Source organism: Anser brachyrhynchus, assembly GCF_964034855.1.
Source record: "Anser brachyrhynchus genome assembly, chromosome: W".
Classification (NCBI taxonomy): domain Eukaryota; kingdom Metazoa; phylum Chordata; class Aves; order Anseriformes; family Anatidae; genus Anser; species Anser brachyrhynchus.
The window spans coordinates 1,560,577-1,575,894 of NC_137704.1; the positions used below are offsets into that span (position 1 = coordinate 1,560,577).

Consider the following 15,318-nt stretch of genomic DNA (forward strand, 5'->3'; position numbering starts at 1 on the left):
ACTCACTGCACTGCATCCCCAGTGGTGCCAGTGCACTCTCTGGACTCACTGCCCTGCATCCCCAGTGGTGCCAGTGCACTCTCTGGACTCACTGCAGTGCATACCCAGGGTGCCAGTTCACTCTCTGGACTCACTGCAGTGCATCCCCTTTGGTGCCAGTGCACTCTCTGGACTCATTGCACTGCATCCCCAGTGGTGCCAGTGCATTCTCTGGACTCACTGCACTGCATACCCAAGGTGCCAGTTCACTCTCTGGACTCACTGCAGTGCATCCCCTTTGGTGCCAGTGCACTCTCTGGACTCACTGCACTGCATCCCCAGTGGTGCCAGTGCACTCTCTGGACTCACTGCACTGCATCCCCAGTGGTGCCAGTGCACTCTCTGGACTCACTGCAGTGCATACCCAAGGTGCCAGTTCACTCTCTGGACTCACTGCAGTGCATCCCCAGTGGTGCCAGTGCACTCTGTGGACTCACTGCACTGCATCCCCAGTGATGCCAGTGCACTCTCTGGACTCACTGCACTGCATCCCCAGTGGTGCCAGTGCACTCTCTGGACTCAATGCACTGCATCACCAGTGGTGCCAGTGCACTCTCTGGATTCCCTGCACTGCATCCCCAGCGGTGCCAGTGCACTCTCTGGACTCACTGCACTGCATCCCAAGTAGTGCCAGTGCACTCTATGGACTCACTGCACTGCATCCCCAGTGGTGCCAGTGCACTCTCTGGACTCACTGCCCTGCATCCCCAGTGGTGCCAGTGCACTCTGTGGAGTCACTGCACTGCATCTCCAGTGGTGCCAGTGCACTCTCTGGACTCACTGCAGTGCATCCCCAGTGGTGCCAGTGCACTCTCTGGACTCACTGCACTGCGTCCTCAGTGGTGCCAGTGCACTCTCTGGACTCACTGCACTGCATCCCCAGTGGTGCCAGCGCACTCTCTGGACTCACTGCCCTGCATCCCCATGGTGCCAGTGCACTCTCTGGACTCAATGCACTACATACCCAAGGTGCCAGTTCACTCTCTGGACTCACTGCACTGCATCCCCAGTGGTGCCAGTGCACTCTCTGGACTCACTGCCCTGCATCCCCAGTGGTGCCAGTGCACTCTCTGGACTCACTGCAGTGCATACCCAAGGTGCCAGTTCACTCTCTGGACTCACTGCAGTGCATCCCCTTTGGTGCCAGTGCACTCTCTGGACTCATTGCACTGCATCCCCAGTGGTGCCAGTGCATTCTCTGGACTCACTGCACTGCATACCCAAGGTGCCAGTTCACTCTCTGGACTCACTGCAGTGCATCCCCTTTGGTGCCAGTGCACTCTCTGGACTCACTGCCCTGCATCCCCAGTGGTGCCAGTGCACTCTCTGGACTCACTGCAGTGCATACCCAAGGTGCCAGTTCACTCTCTGGACTCACTGCACTGCATCCCCAGTGGTGCCAGTGCACTCTGTGGAGTCACTGCACTGCATCCCCAGTGGTGCCAGTGCATTCTCTGGACTCACTGCACTGCATACCCAAGGTGTCAGTTCACTCTCTGGACTCAGTGCAGTGCATCCCCTTTGGTGCCAGTGCACTCTCTGGACTCATTGCACTGCATCCCCAGTGGTGCCAGTGCACTCTATGGGCTCACTGCACTGCATCCCCTGAGGTGCCAGTGCACTCTCTGGACTCACTGCTCTGCATCCCCAGTGGTGCCAGTGCACTCTCTGGACTCACTGCACTGCATCCCCAGTGGTGCCAGTGCACTCTCTGGACTCACTGCCCTGCATCCCCAGTGGTTCCAGTGCACTCTCTGGACTCACTGCAGTGCATCCCCAGTGGTACCAGTGCACTCTCTGGACTCACTGCAGTGTATCCCCAGTGGTGCCAGTGCACTCTCTGGACTCACTGCACTGCATCCCCAGTGGAGCCAGTGCACTCTCTGGACTCACTGCAGTGCATCGCCAGTGGTGCCAGTGCACTCTCTGGATTCACTGCACTGCATCCCCAAGGTGCCAGTGCACTCTCTGGACTCACTGTGCTGCATCCCCAGTGGTGCCAGTGCACTCTCTGGACTCACTGCACTGCATCCCCAGTGGTGCCAGTGCACTCTCTGGACTCACTGCAGTGCATCGCCAGTGGTGCCAGTGCACTCTCTGGACTCACTGCACTGCATCATCAAGGTGCCAGTGCACTCTCTGGACTCGCTGCTCTGCTCCAGCCGCACCAGCCGCTCCAGCCGCTCCAGCCGCGGCAGCCGCGGCAGCCGCTCCTGCCGCGGTAGCCGCTCCAGCCGCTCCAGCCGCGGCAGCCACTCCAGCCGCTCCAGCCGCGGCAGCCGCTCCAGACGCGGCAACCGAGGCAGCCGCTCCTGCCGCGGTAGCCGCTCCACCCGCTCCAGCCGCGGCAGCCGCTCCAGCCGCTCCAGCCGCTCCAGCCGCGGTAGCCTCTCCAGCCGCGGCAGCCGCTCCCACTCCTGTGTCTGCATCCCCAGTGGACGGCTCACCACTGGGGATGCACTGCAGTGAGTCCAGAGACAGCACTGGCACCACTGGCGATGCAGTGCAGTGAGTCCAGAGAGTGCACTGGCACCACTGGGGATGCACTGCAGTGAGTCCAGAGAGTGCACTGGCACCACTGGCGATGCAGTGCAGTGAGTCCAGAGAGTGCACTGGCACCACTGGGGATGCACTGCAGTGAGTCCAGAGAGTTCACTGGCACCACTGGGGATGCAGTGCAGTGACTCCAGAGAGGGAAGTGGCACCACTATGGAGTCTATCGACTCACTGCGCTGCATCCCCAGTAGTGCCAGTGCACTCTCTGGACTCACTGCACTGCATCCCCAGTGATGCCAGTGCACTCTCTGGACTCACTGCAGTGCATCCCCAGTGGTGCAGGTGCACTCTCTGGACTCTCTGTGCTGCATCCTCAGTGGTGCCAGTGCACTCTCTGGACTCACTGCACTGCATCCCCAGTGGTGCCAGTGCACTCTCTGCACTCACTGCCCTGCATCCCCAGTGGTGCCAGTGCACTCTCTGGACTCACTGCCCTGCATCCCCAGTGGTTCCAGTGCACTCTCTGGACTCACTGCAGTGCATCCCCAGTGGTACCAGTGCACTCTCTGGACTCACTGCAGTGTATCCCCAGTGGTGCCAGTGCACTCTCTGGACTCACTGCACTGCATCCCCAGTGGAGCCAGTGCACTCTCTGGACTCACTGCAGTGCATCGCCAGTGGTGCCAGTGCACTCTCTGGATTCACTGCACTGCATCCCCAAGGTGCCAGTGCACTCTCTGGACTCACTGTGCTGCATCCCCAGTGGTGCCAGTGCACTCTCTGGACTCACTGCACTGCATCGCCAGTGGTGCCAGTGCACTCTCTGGACTCACTGCACTGCATCATCAAGGTGCCAGTGCACTCTCTGGACTCGCTGCTCTGCTCCAGCCGCACCAGCCGCTCCAGCCGCTCCAGCCGCGGCAGCCGCGGCAGCCGCTCCTGCCGCGGTAGCCGCTCCAGCCGCTCCAGCCGCGGCAGCCACTCCAGCCGCTCCAGCCGCGGCAGCCGCTCCAGACGCGGCAACCGAGGCAGCCGCTCCTGCCGCGGTAGCCGCTCCACCCGCTCCAGCCGCGGCAGCCGCTCCAGCCGCTCCAGCCGCTCCAGCCGCGGTAGCCTCTCCAGCCGCGGCAGCCGCTCCCACTCCTGTGTCTGCATCCCCAGTGGACGGCTCACCACTGGGGATGCACTGCAGTGAGTCCAGAGACAGCACTGGCACCACTGGCGATGCAGTGCAGTGAGTCCAGAGAGTGCACTGGCACCACTGGGGATGCACTGCAGTGAGTCCAGAGAGTGCACTGGCACCACTGGCGATGCAGTGCAGTGAGTCCAGAGAGTGCACTGGCACCACTGGGGATGCACTGCAGTGAGTCCAGAGAGTTCACTGGCACCACTGGGGATGCAGTGCAGTGACTCCAGAGAGGGAAGTGGCACCACTATGGAGTCTATCGACTCACTGCGCTGCATCCCCAGTAGTGCCAGTGCACTCTCTGGACTCACTGCACTGCATCCCCAGTGATGCCAGTGCACTCTCTGGACTCACTGCAGTGCATCCCCAGTGGTGCAGGTGCACTCTCTGGATTCACTGCCCTGCATACCCAAGGTGCCAGTGCACTCTCTGGACTCTCTGTGCTGCATCCTCAGTGGTGCCAGTGCACTCTCTGGACTCACTGCACTGCATCCCCAGTGGTGCCAGTGCACTCTCTGCACTCACTGCACTGCATCCCCAAAGGTGCCAGTGCACTCTCTGGACTCAATGCAGTGCATTCCGAGGAGTGCCAGTGCACTCTCTGGACTCACTGCACTGCATTCCCTGTGGTGCCAGTGCACTCTCTGGACTCACTGCAGTGCATTCCCAGTGGTGAGCCGTCCACTGGGGATGCAGACACACGAGTGGGAGCGGCTGCCGCGGCTGGAGCGGCTGTCGCGGCTGGAGCAGTTGCCGCGGCTGGAGCGGCTGGAGCGGCTGCCGCGGATGGAGCGGCTGCCGCGGCTACCGCGGCAGGAGCGGCTGCCGCGGCTGGCGCGGCTGGAGCGGCTGCGGCGGCTGGAGCGGCTGGAGCGGCTGCCGAGGCTGGAGCGGCTGGAGCGGCTGCCGCGGCTGGAGCGGCTGGAGGGGCTGCCGAGGCTGGAGCGGCTGCCGATGCTGGAGCGGCTGGTGCGGCTGGAGCAGAGCAGTGAGTCCAGAGAGTGCACTGGCACCTTGGGGATGCAGTGCAGTGAGTCCAGAGAGTGCACTGGCACCACTGGCGATGCACTGCAGTGAGTCCAGAGAGTGCACTGGCACCACTGGGGATGCAGTGCAGTGACTCCAGAGAGTGCGCTGGCACCACTGGGGATGCAGTGCAGTGAGTCCAGAGAGTTCGCTGGCACCACTGGGGATGCAGGGCAGTGAGTCCAGAGAGTGCACTGTCACCACTTGGGGTGCACTGCAGTGAGTCCAGAGAGTGCACTGGCACCACTGGGGATGCAGTGCAGTGAGTCCAGAGAGTGCACTGGCACCACTGGGGATACACTGCAGTGAGTCCAGAGAGTGCACTGGTACCACTGGGGATGCACTGCAGTGAGTCCAGAGAGTGCACTGGCACCACTGGGGATGCAGTGCAGTGAGTCCAGAGAGTGCACTGGCACCACTGGGGATGCAGTGCAGTGACTCCAGAGAGTGCACTGGCACCACTCGGGATGCAGGGCAGTGAGTCCAGAGAGTGCACTGGCACCACTGGGGATGCAGTGCAGTGAATCCAGAGAGTGCACTGGCACCTCAGGGGATGCAGTGCAGTGAGCCCATAGAGTGCACTGGCACCACTGGGGATGCAGTGCAATGAGTCCAGAGAGTGAACTGGCACCTTGGGTATGTAGTGCAGTGAGTCCAGAGAGTGCACTGGCACCATGGGGATGCAGTGCAGTGAGTCCAGAGAGTGCACTGGCACCACTGGGGATGCAGTGCAGTGACTCCACAGAGTGCACTGGCACCACTGGGGATGCAGTGCAGTGAGTCCAGAGAGTGCACTGGCAACTTGGGTATGTAGTGCAGTGACTCCAGAGAGTGCACTGGCACCATGGGGATGCAGTGCAGTGAGTCCAGAGAGTGCACTGGCACCACTGGGGATGCAGCGCAGTGACTCCAGAGAGTGCGCTGGCACCACTGGGGATGCAGTGCAGTGAGTCCATAGAGTGCACTGGCACCACTGGGGATGCAGTGCGGTGACTCCAGAGAGTGCACTGGCACCACTGGGGATGCAGGGCAGTGAGTCCAGAGAGTGCACAGGCACGTTGGGTATGTAGTGCAGTGACTCCAGAGAGTGAACTGGCACCTTGGGTATGTAGTGCATTGAGTCCAGAGAGTGCACTGGCACCACTGGGGATGCAGGGCAGTGAGTCCAGAGAGTGCACTGGCAACTCAGGGGATGCAGGGCAGTGAGTCCAGAGAGTGCACTGGCGCCACTGGGGATGCAGTGCAGTGAGTCCAGAGCGTGCACTGGCACCACTGGGGATGCACTGCAGTGAGTCCAGAGAGTGCGCTGGCACCACTGGGGATGCAGTGCAGTGAGTCCATAGAGTGCACTGGCACCACTGAGGATGCAGTGCAGTGAGTCCAGAGAGTGCACTGGCACCTCAGGGGATGCAGTGCAGTGAGCCCATAGAGTGCACTGGCACCACTGGGGATGCAGTGCAGTGAGTCCAGAGAGTGCACTGGCACCACTGGGGATGCAGTGCGGTGAGTCCAGAGAGTGCACTTGCAACACTTGGGATGCAGTGCAGTGAGTCCACAGAGTGCACTGGCACCACAGGGGATGCACTGCAGTGAGTCCAGAGAGTGCACTGGCACCACTGGGGATGCAGTGCAGTGAGTCCAGAGAGTGCACTGGCACCATGGGGATGCAGGGCAGTGAGTCCAGAGAGTGCACTGGCACCACTGGGGATACACTGCAGTGAGTCCAGAGAGTGCACTGGTACCACTGGGGATGCACTGCAGTGAGTCCAGAGAGTGCACTGGAACCACTGGGGATGCAGTGCAGTGAGATCAGAGAGTGCACTGGCACCACTGGGGATGCAGTGCAGTGAGTCCAGAGAGTGCACTGGCACCACTCGGGATGCAGGGCAGTGAGTCCAGCGAGTGCACTGGCACCTTGAGTATGTAGTGCAGTGAGTCCAGAGAGTGCGCTGGCACCATGGGGATGCAGGGCAGTGAGTCCAGAGAGTGCACTGGCACCACGGGGGATGCAGTGCAGTGACTCCACAGAGTGCACTGGCACCACCGGGGATGCAGTGCAGTGAGTCCAGAGAGTGCACTGGCACCACAGGGGATGCACTGCAGTGACTCCACAGAGTGCGCTGGCACCACTGGGGATGCAGTGCAGTGAGTCCATAGAGTGCACTGGCACCACTGGGGATGCAGTGCGGTGACTCCAGAGAGTGCACTGGCACCACTGGAGATGCAGTGCAGTGACTCCACAGAGTGCACTGGCACCACTGGGGATGCAGGGCAGTGAGTCCAGAGAGTGCACAGGCACGTTGGGTATGTAGTGCAGTGACTCCAGAGAGTGAACTGGCACCTTGGGTATGTAGTGCATTGAGTCCAGAGAGTGCACTGGCACCATGGGGATGCAGGGCAGTGAGTCCAGAGAGTGCACTGGCACCTCAGGGGATGCAGGGCAGTGAGTCCAGAGAGTGCACTGGCGCCACTGGGGATGCAGTGCAGTGAGTCCAGAGCGTGCACTGGCACCACTGGGGATGCACTGCAGTGAGTCCAGAGAGTGCACTGGCACCACTGAGGATGCAGTGCAGTGAGTCCAGAGAGTGCACTGGCACCTCAGGGGATGCAGTGCAGTGAGCCCATAGAGTGCACTGGCACCACTGGGGATGCAGTGCAGTGAGTCCAGAGAGTGCACTGCCGCCACTGGGGATGCAGTGCAGTGAGTCCACAGAGTGCACTGGCACCACAGGGGATGCACTGCAGTGAGTCCAGAGAGTGCACTGGCACCACTGGGGATGCAGTGCAGTGAGTCCAGAGAGTGCACTGGCACCACTGGGGATGCAGTGCAGTGAGTCCAGAGAGTGAACTGGCACCACTGGGGATGCAGTGCGGTGAGTCCAGAGAGTGCACTTGCAACACTTGGGATGCAGTGCAGTGAGTCCACAGAGTGCACTGGCACCACAGGGGATGCACTGCAGTGAGTCCAGAGAGTGCACTGGCACCACTGGGGATGCAGTGCAGTGAGTCCAGAGAGTGCACTGGCACCACTGGGGATGCAGTGCAGTGAGTCCAGAGAGTGAACTGGCACCACTGGGGATGCAGTGCAGTGAGTCCAGAGAGTGAACTGGCACCACTGGGGATGCAGTGCAGTGAGTCCAGAGAGTGCACTGGCACCACTGAGGACGCACTGCAGTGAGTCCAGAGAGTGCACTGGCACCACTGGGGATGCACTGCAGTGAGTCCAGAGAGTGCACTGGCACCACTGGAGATGCAGTGCAGTGACTCCACAGAGTGCACTGGCACCACTGGGGATGCAGGGCAGTGAGTCCAGAGAGTGCACTGGCACCACTGGGGATGCAGTGCAGTGAGTCCATAGAGTGCACTGGCACTACTTGGGATGCAGTGCAGTGAGTCCAGAGAGTGCACTGGCACCACTGGGGATGCAGTGCAGGGAATCCAGAGAGTGCACTGGCACCACTGGTGATGCAGTGCATTGAGTCCACAGAGTGCACTGGCACCACTGGGGATGCAGTGCAGTGAGTCCACAGAGTGCACTGGCACCACTGGGGATGCAGTGCAGTGAGTCCAGAGAGTGCACTGGCACCACTGGGGATGCACTGCAGTGAGTCCAGAGAGTGCACTGGCACCACTGGGGATGCACTGCAGTGAGTCCAGAGAGTGCACTAGCACCACTGGGGATGCAGTGCAGTGAGTCCAGAGAGTGCACTGGCACCACTGGGGATGCAGTGCAGTGACTCCAGAGAGTGCGCTGGCACCACTGGGGTGCAGTGCAGTGAGTCCAGAGAGTTCGCTGGCACCACTGGGGATACACTGCAGTGAGTCCAGAGAGTGCACTGGTACCACTGGGGATGCACTGCAGTGAGTCCAGAGAGTGCACTGGAACCACTGGGGATGCAGTGCACTGAGATCAGAGAGTGCACTGGCACCACTGGGGATGCAGTGCAGTGAGTCCAGAGAGTGCACTGGCACCACTCGGGATGCAGGGCAGTGAGTCCAGCGAGTGCACTGGCACCACTGGGGATGCAGTGCAATGAGTCCAGAGAGTGCACTGGCACCAAAGGGGATGCACTGCAGTGAGTCCAGAGAGTGAACTGGCACCTTGGGTATGTAGTGCAGTGAGTCCAGAGAGTGCACTGGCACCACTGGGGATGCAGTGCAGTGACTCCACAGAGTGCACTGGCACCACTGGGGATGCAGTGCAGTGAGTCCAGAGAGTGCACTGGCAACTTGGGTATGTAGTGCAGTGACTCCAGAGAGTGCACTGGCACCATGGGGATGCAGTGCAGTGAGTCCAGAGAGTGCACTGGCACCACTGGGGATGCAGTGCTGTGACTCCAGAGAGTGCACTGGCACCACTGGAGATGCAGTGCAGTGACTCCACAGAGTGCACTGTCACCGCTGGGGATTCACTGCAGTGAGTCCAGAGAGTGCACAGGCACGTTGGGTATGTAGTGCAGTGACTCCAGAGAGTGAACTGGCACCTTGGGTATGTAGTGCATTGAGTCCAGAGAGTGCACTGGCACCATGGGGATGCAGGGCAGTGAGTCCAGAGAGTGCACTGGCACCTCAGGGGATGCAGGGCAGTGAGTCCAGAGAGTGCACTGGCGCCACTGGGGATGCAGTGCAGTGAGTCCAGAGAGTGCACTGGCACCACTTGGGATGCAGTGCAGTGAGTCCACAGAGTGCACTGGCACCACAGGGGATGCAGTGCAGTGAGTCCATAGAGTGCACTGGCACCACTGGGGATGCAGTGCAGTGAGTCCAGAGAGTGCACTGGCACCACTGAGGATGCAGTGCAGTGAGTCCAGAGAGTGCACTGGCACCTCAGGGGATGCAGTGCAGTGAGCCCATAGAGTGCACTGGCACCACTGGGGATGCAGTGCAGTGAGTCCAGAGAGTGCACTGGCACCACTGGGGATGCAGTGCAGTGAGTCCAGAGAGTGAACTGGCACCTTGGGTATGTAGTGCATTGAGTCCAGAGAGTGCACTGGCACCATGGGGATGCAGGGCAGTGAGTCCAGAGAGTGCGCTGGCACCACTGGGGATGAAGTGCAGTGAGTCCAGAGAGTGCACTGGCACCACTGAGGACGCACTGCAGTGAGTCCAGAGAGTGCACTGGCACCACTGGGGATGCACTGCAGTGAGTCCAGAGAGTGCACTGGCACCACTGGAGATGCAGTGCAGTGACTCCACAGAGTGCACTGGCACCACTGGGGATGCAGGGCAGTGAGTCCAGAGAGTGCACTGGCACCACTGGGGATGCAGTGCAGTGAGTCCATAGAGTGCACTGGCACTACTTGGGATGCAGTGCAGTGAGTCCAGAGAGTGCACTGGCACCACTGGGGATGCAGTGCAGGGAATCCAGAGAGTGCACTGGCACCACTGGTGATGCAGTGCATTGAGTCCAGAGAGTGCACTGGCACCACTGGGGATGCAGTGCAGTGAGTCCACAGAGTGCACTGGCACCACTGGGGATGCACTGCATTGAGTCCAGAGAGTGCACTGGCACCACTGGGGATGCAGTGCAGTGAATCCAGAGAGTGCACTGGCAACACTGGGGATGCACTGCAGTGAGTCCAGAGAGTGCACTAGCACCACTGGGGATGCAGTGCAGTGAGTCCAGAGAGTGCACTGGCACCACTGGGGATGCAGTGCAGTGAGTCCAGAGAGTGCGCTGGCACCACTGGGGATGCAGTGCAGTGAGTCCAGAGAGTGCACTGGCACCACTGGGGATACACTGCTGTGAGTCCAGAGAGTGCACTGGCACCGCTGGGAATGCACTGCAGTGAGTCCAGAGAGTGCACTGGCACCACTGGGGATGCAGTGGAGTGAGTCCAGAGAGTGCACTGGCACCACTGGGGATGCAGTGCAGGGAATCCAGAGAGTGCACTGGCACCACTGGGGATGCAGTGCAGGGAATCCAGAGAGTGCACTGGCACCACTGGGGATGCAGTGCAGTGAATCCAGAGAGTGCACTGTCACCGCTGGGGATTCACTGCAGTGACTCCAGAGAGTGCACTGTCACCGCTGGGGATTCACTGCAGTGACTCCAGAGAGTGCACTGGCACCGCTGGGGATTCACTGCAGTGAGTGCAGAGAGGGCACTGGCACCACTGGGAATGCACTGCAGTGAGTCCAGAGAGTGCACTGGCACCACTGGGGACTGTTTTGCAAAGAAAAGCGTTTTATTGTTGCTATTCACAGCTTCCATTATTCACAGGTTTTTGAATGCTAACATTGCTCAGGAAAAGATCTGATATTTGTAGGGGTACCGTCATTCCTAGTTATTTGTTTTTACATTGTCCTTGCATTTATTACCATATAATTTCAAGTCTACGTTTGTGGTTTAAGTTATAATAAGGAAAAAAGCAGTAGTTGAAGTAGTCAGGTTAAAGATTATAGATGGAGAGGAACTTGGCTTTAGATACTAAAAACAGGATGGCAGTTAGACTTGCCTTAGAAAAATTAAAATGGTTGACTAAACTTTTTTTCCGAAAACGTTGTGCTGACCAGCCAATTTGAATTTGGCGGTATTAAAGCTGTCTGCAATAAGTTTTTCTGTTTTGGATTGTAGCTAGTTCCTCTAGGTGCTCCCGCAGAATAGTATTTTTACTATACCTATATATACTTTATATATTTACTATACCTATATATACCTAATGCCTTTCTTAGAAACAAACAAAATCTCTTTTTAAATATAACTTTCTTGCAGTTGTTAATGATGGAATTGCTCCGCCACAAAGGATTCTTTTTCCACCTGAGAAGATACGTATGGATTGGCAAGAAACACAAAGTGTTGGAGTTGGCCTGTACAATCTTGGCAACACACGTTTTCTTAATGCTACTCTACAGTGTTTGACCTACACCCCCCCACTTGCCAATTACATGCTTTATCTTGAGCACAGCCAGTCATGTGAGTACTTTCTAACAGTATTTTAAATCTGTTGGATAGCTCTGAAGGTGAAAGAACAGCAGTGATTCTGTGAGAAAAAGTTACTTGCCTGATTTTACCTGTAGAAGCTGGCTTTGAGCATTGTATTAGCAGTGGGCTCAGAATAGCATATGGAGTGCGTTTAATGCACCATGTGTGTTTTTTGTTTGTTTTTTTAAAAGGATCTTTTCTTGCTTCATGGGAATAATGAAGTGCATTGGACAGGAATGCATTTAATGAACATTTGGCATTTGGGCTATTTGGGCTTCCTGCTGCTAGAAAGGCAATAAAATTTAGGATGTTGGCATCATAGGTCTTTAGTCTTCACAGCCTAGGTTCCATAATGCACTACAATAAATGGTCTGTTCGTTGTTGAACCAATTAAAAAAACAAACAAACAAAAAAAAACCCTAGAAAGCAATATGAGCTGTTATGAACATGACTAGATTTTTTTGTGGGACTGTATTAAAATCTAGACTGATTTTGTTCTAAATAAAATGTTGTACTATAAACTAAATGTTGTACTAAACGTGTATGCTTTTTAGGCTGGTACCTTTGTATCGATACCTAGAAATTTAACTGTTTTCTTCCTGTATATAGAAATTGTTTCAGTTAAGAATCCTGTTGAAAAAAGGAGGGCAGAAGTACTATTACATACATTACTTTAGTTTTTCCTTTCTCCCAAAGGACTCGTAGCTCTGTATCATGAAGCTCACCTGACAGCACTGTGCTGAAAATAACCCACATTCTCTTAATGCTGTATCATCAATGTCAAATATTCTTTCCTCATATATTTTGCAGCCTGTGGAGTTCACATTCCTGTCAGCCTTCACAAACGTGACTTTGCAGTAGTCTTTTAGATTTCTCATCACAAAATGCACTTGAACACAAGCTTAATGGATATTTTTATTCTATAAAGTTGTGTGAAATGAAATGTTACGAGACTGTTGGGACAAGGAGAGTGGATACTGTATCTATAGTTTAAATGTTACTTATATGTTTGTTTGTAGTTATGTCTGTTTCGCTAGACTGGGATGCTTTCTTCTTTCACTCTTCAGGTCGTGAACAAGATTTTTGCATGATGTGCACGATGGAGACTCACATTAACCAGGCCCTGCGTTGCACTGTTGATGCTATCGAGCCTACGCGTGTTATCAATAACCTCAGTCGTAAGTGGCTTCAGATGTGTTTCTTTTTCAGTATCTTGTAATCTTCAAATAATTATTTGATGTGTATAAATGGTTTTAACACTATAAAGAAGAGAGATTTTAGAAATACGAGAATTATTTCATTTTTAAATGAGGTAAATACTATCATCTTCTTATTTAGGAATAGGACAACATTTCCATTTTGGCAGTCAAGAAGACGCACACGAGTTCTTGCGCTATACTGTCGATGCTATGCAGGAAGCGTGCTTGAATGGAAGCACCAAGTCAGCATAAACAAATTCACTTTTATACGTTCTCTAGCACCTTGTAGTCCTTTATTTACTATCAAAACTGAAAGTCTACGTCATCCTTGGTTTTCATAAAACTCTTTGAAGAGTTAACTGTGTGCCTTAAATCTTCTGAGGTCTGATTATAATTTATTTCCAGATTGGACAGATCTTCTCAAGCTACCACCATCATTCATCAAATATTTGGAGGATTTCTAAGATCAAGAGGTACTTTTAAAAATATTCCTGTCCTTAGAACTGATCTGTGTCTTTTGTCGGTAGTAAAGCAGTCTGCAGCTTGTCTAAAGTAGTATCTATCGACAACTTGAATTTGGACAGTTAGTCTCCTCCACGTATTGTTAAGCATTTATATTTTGCTTCCACTGAAGTGCTTGAATTGCAAAGCAGTTTCGGATACATATGAGGCATTTCTTGATATCACTTTGGATATAAAGGTAGGATGTTTTGTAAATATAATTCATGATGTTTAAGTACATGTATAATTTTCTAAATTAAACTTGTTTAACTTAAAAAACCAAACCACATACAATGTTAAAATATAAGAGCTTAAGAGAGCAGATGGAAGCATCTGCCTCGAGGGCAGGTGAGTTGGCAGAGTAAGGGAGCAGATGAGAGTACCTGTCCTAGCTGTGCTGTGGCTTTGGATGCTGCCGCGGCCTATGCTTTTCTTTTTCTTTCGCAGGTGCCTTGCACAGACTCAGAGGGGCCAAGCTGCACTCTGAAGAGCAGCACGAGAAGGGCAGGCTGGTCGTGAGTGGGGTTGGAGCGGAATGGCCAAGTTGCGCAAGGTGACTGCGAAGGGTATCCATTTTGCTTTTCAGGTGTCATGGCAGGCTCTACACAGAAGTGGCTGAGGATTTGAGAAGAGGTTACAGAGCATCAAGGAGCAGCACGTGCAGTGACGGTTTCCAAACGGTATGGTTGCTTTCTCTTCTGTTCATCAGGTGCCACAGGCAAGGTGGGCTGTGACGTTAGTCTTTAGAATCGGAGCTAAGCAGGTCACTAGAATGCCACAGGGCATCTGAGAAGGGTGTTTTAACAGAAAAAGCTTGTCTGGCATGGCAGTGCCTGATGGCAGCGTGTTTCCACAGGTGAAGAGGTGCCTGAAGCCCCATCCTGTCTAGCCTGCGCACACCTCGCTGAGAATGAAAGCCGCTTTCCAGTAATTCAGAAAGCCAAGTTACATCTCGGCCTCGAGCATCTGGGGCCTGTGCTTTTGGGCCTGTCTGTAGCATTTGGCACTTGCATTAATACTTTCTTGGCATATATTTAGGCTTTTGGGGCCAGTGTCTTGGGGGGGTGTGGAGCTGCTTGTACACCTTTGGGGCTTGCATCTGGGGGGGGGGGGGGGGGTTGGGAGTTGCTTGTACACCTTTGGGGACTGTGGCTGGGGGGGGGGGGGTCAGGGCCTGCATCTGGGGGGGTTGGAAGCTGCTCCTACAATGTAGGGATCTGTATCTGTGGGGGTTGGGAGCTGCTTGTACACAGTATGGGCTTGCGTTTGGGGGCAGGTGTTGGGAGCTGCTTGTACAATGTAGGGATCTGCATCTGGAGGGGGTTGGGAGCTGCTTGTACACCTTTGGGGCTTGCATCTGGAGGGGGTTGGGGCCTGCCTCTGGGGGGGTGGTTGTGAGCTGCTTGTATACTGTAGGGGCCTGCTTGTACACCTTTGGTGGGGCCTGCGTCTGGGGGGGGGGTGGGAGCTGCTTGTACACTGTTAGGGCCTGCCTTGCGGGGGGGGGTGGGAGCTGCTTTTACACTGTAGGGGTCTGGGTCTTGGGGGGTTGGGGCTGTTTGTACACCTTTGGGGTGTGCCTCTGGGGAGGGTGGGGAGTTGCTTGGACACCTTTGGGGCCTGTGTCTGGGGGGGGTTGGGGCCTGTGCTGGGGGGGTTGGGAGCTGCTTGTACACTCTAGGGTCTTCTGGCGGGCTTTGGAGCCTCCCTTTGAGGGGGACATTTGGGAGCTGGTTGTACACCTTTGGGGCCAGAGTCTGGGGCGTGGGGGCTGGGGCTGGGGCCTGCATCTGGGTGGGGTGGGGTCCAGTTCATGGGGGGGGGTTGGGAGCTGCTTGTGGACAGTTGGGGTCTGCATCCGGGTGTGGTTGGGGCCTGCTTGTAGACTTCTGCAGCCTGCGTCTGGTGTTTGGGGGCTTTTCTGTAGCGTTTGGGGCTTGCATTTT

At 55.8% G+C, this 15,318-nt stretch overlaps 1 protein-coding gene across 3 annotated transcripts in view; it reads left to right on the forward strand.

Moving 5' to 3' along the window:
• LOC308184669 (uncharacterized protein) overlaps positions 1 to 13,588 on the forward strand; it is a 271,042-nt gene extending 257,454 nt beyond the window's left edge. For all 3 annotated transcript variants that reach the window (XM_080571976.1, XM_080571975.1, XM_080571974.1), the window contains 3 exons: positions 11,463 to 11,663; positions 12,740 to 12,850; positions 13,277 to 13,588. In XM_080571976.1, the coding sequence (XP_080428102.1) occupies positions 11,463 to 11,663; positions 12,740 to 12,850; positions 13,277 to 13,335 (371 nt within the window). In that variant the 3' untranslated portion in view covers positions 13,336 to 13,588. The remainder of the gene's footprint in view (positions 1 to 11,462; positions 11,664 to 12,739; positions 12,851 to 13,276) is intronic.
• The last annotated feature ends 1,730 nt before the right edge of the window (positions 13,589 to 15,318 follow it).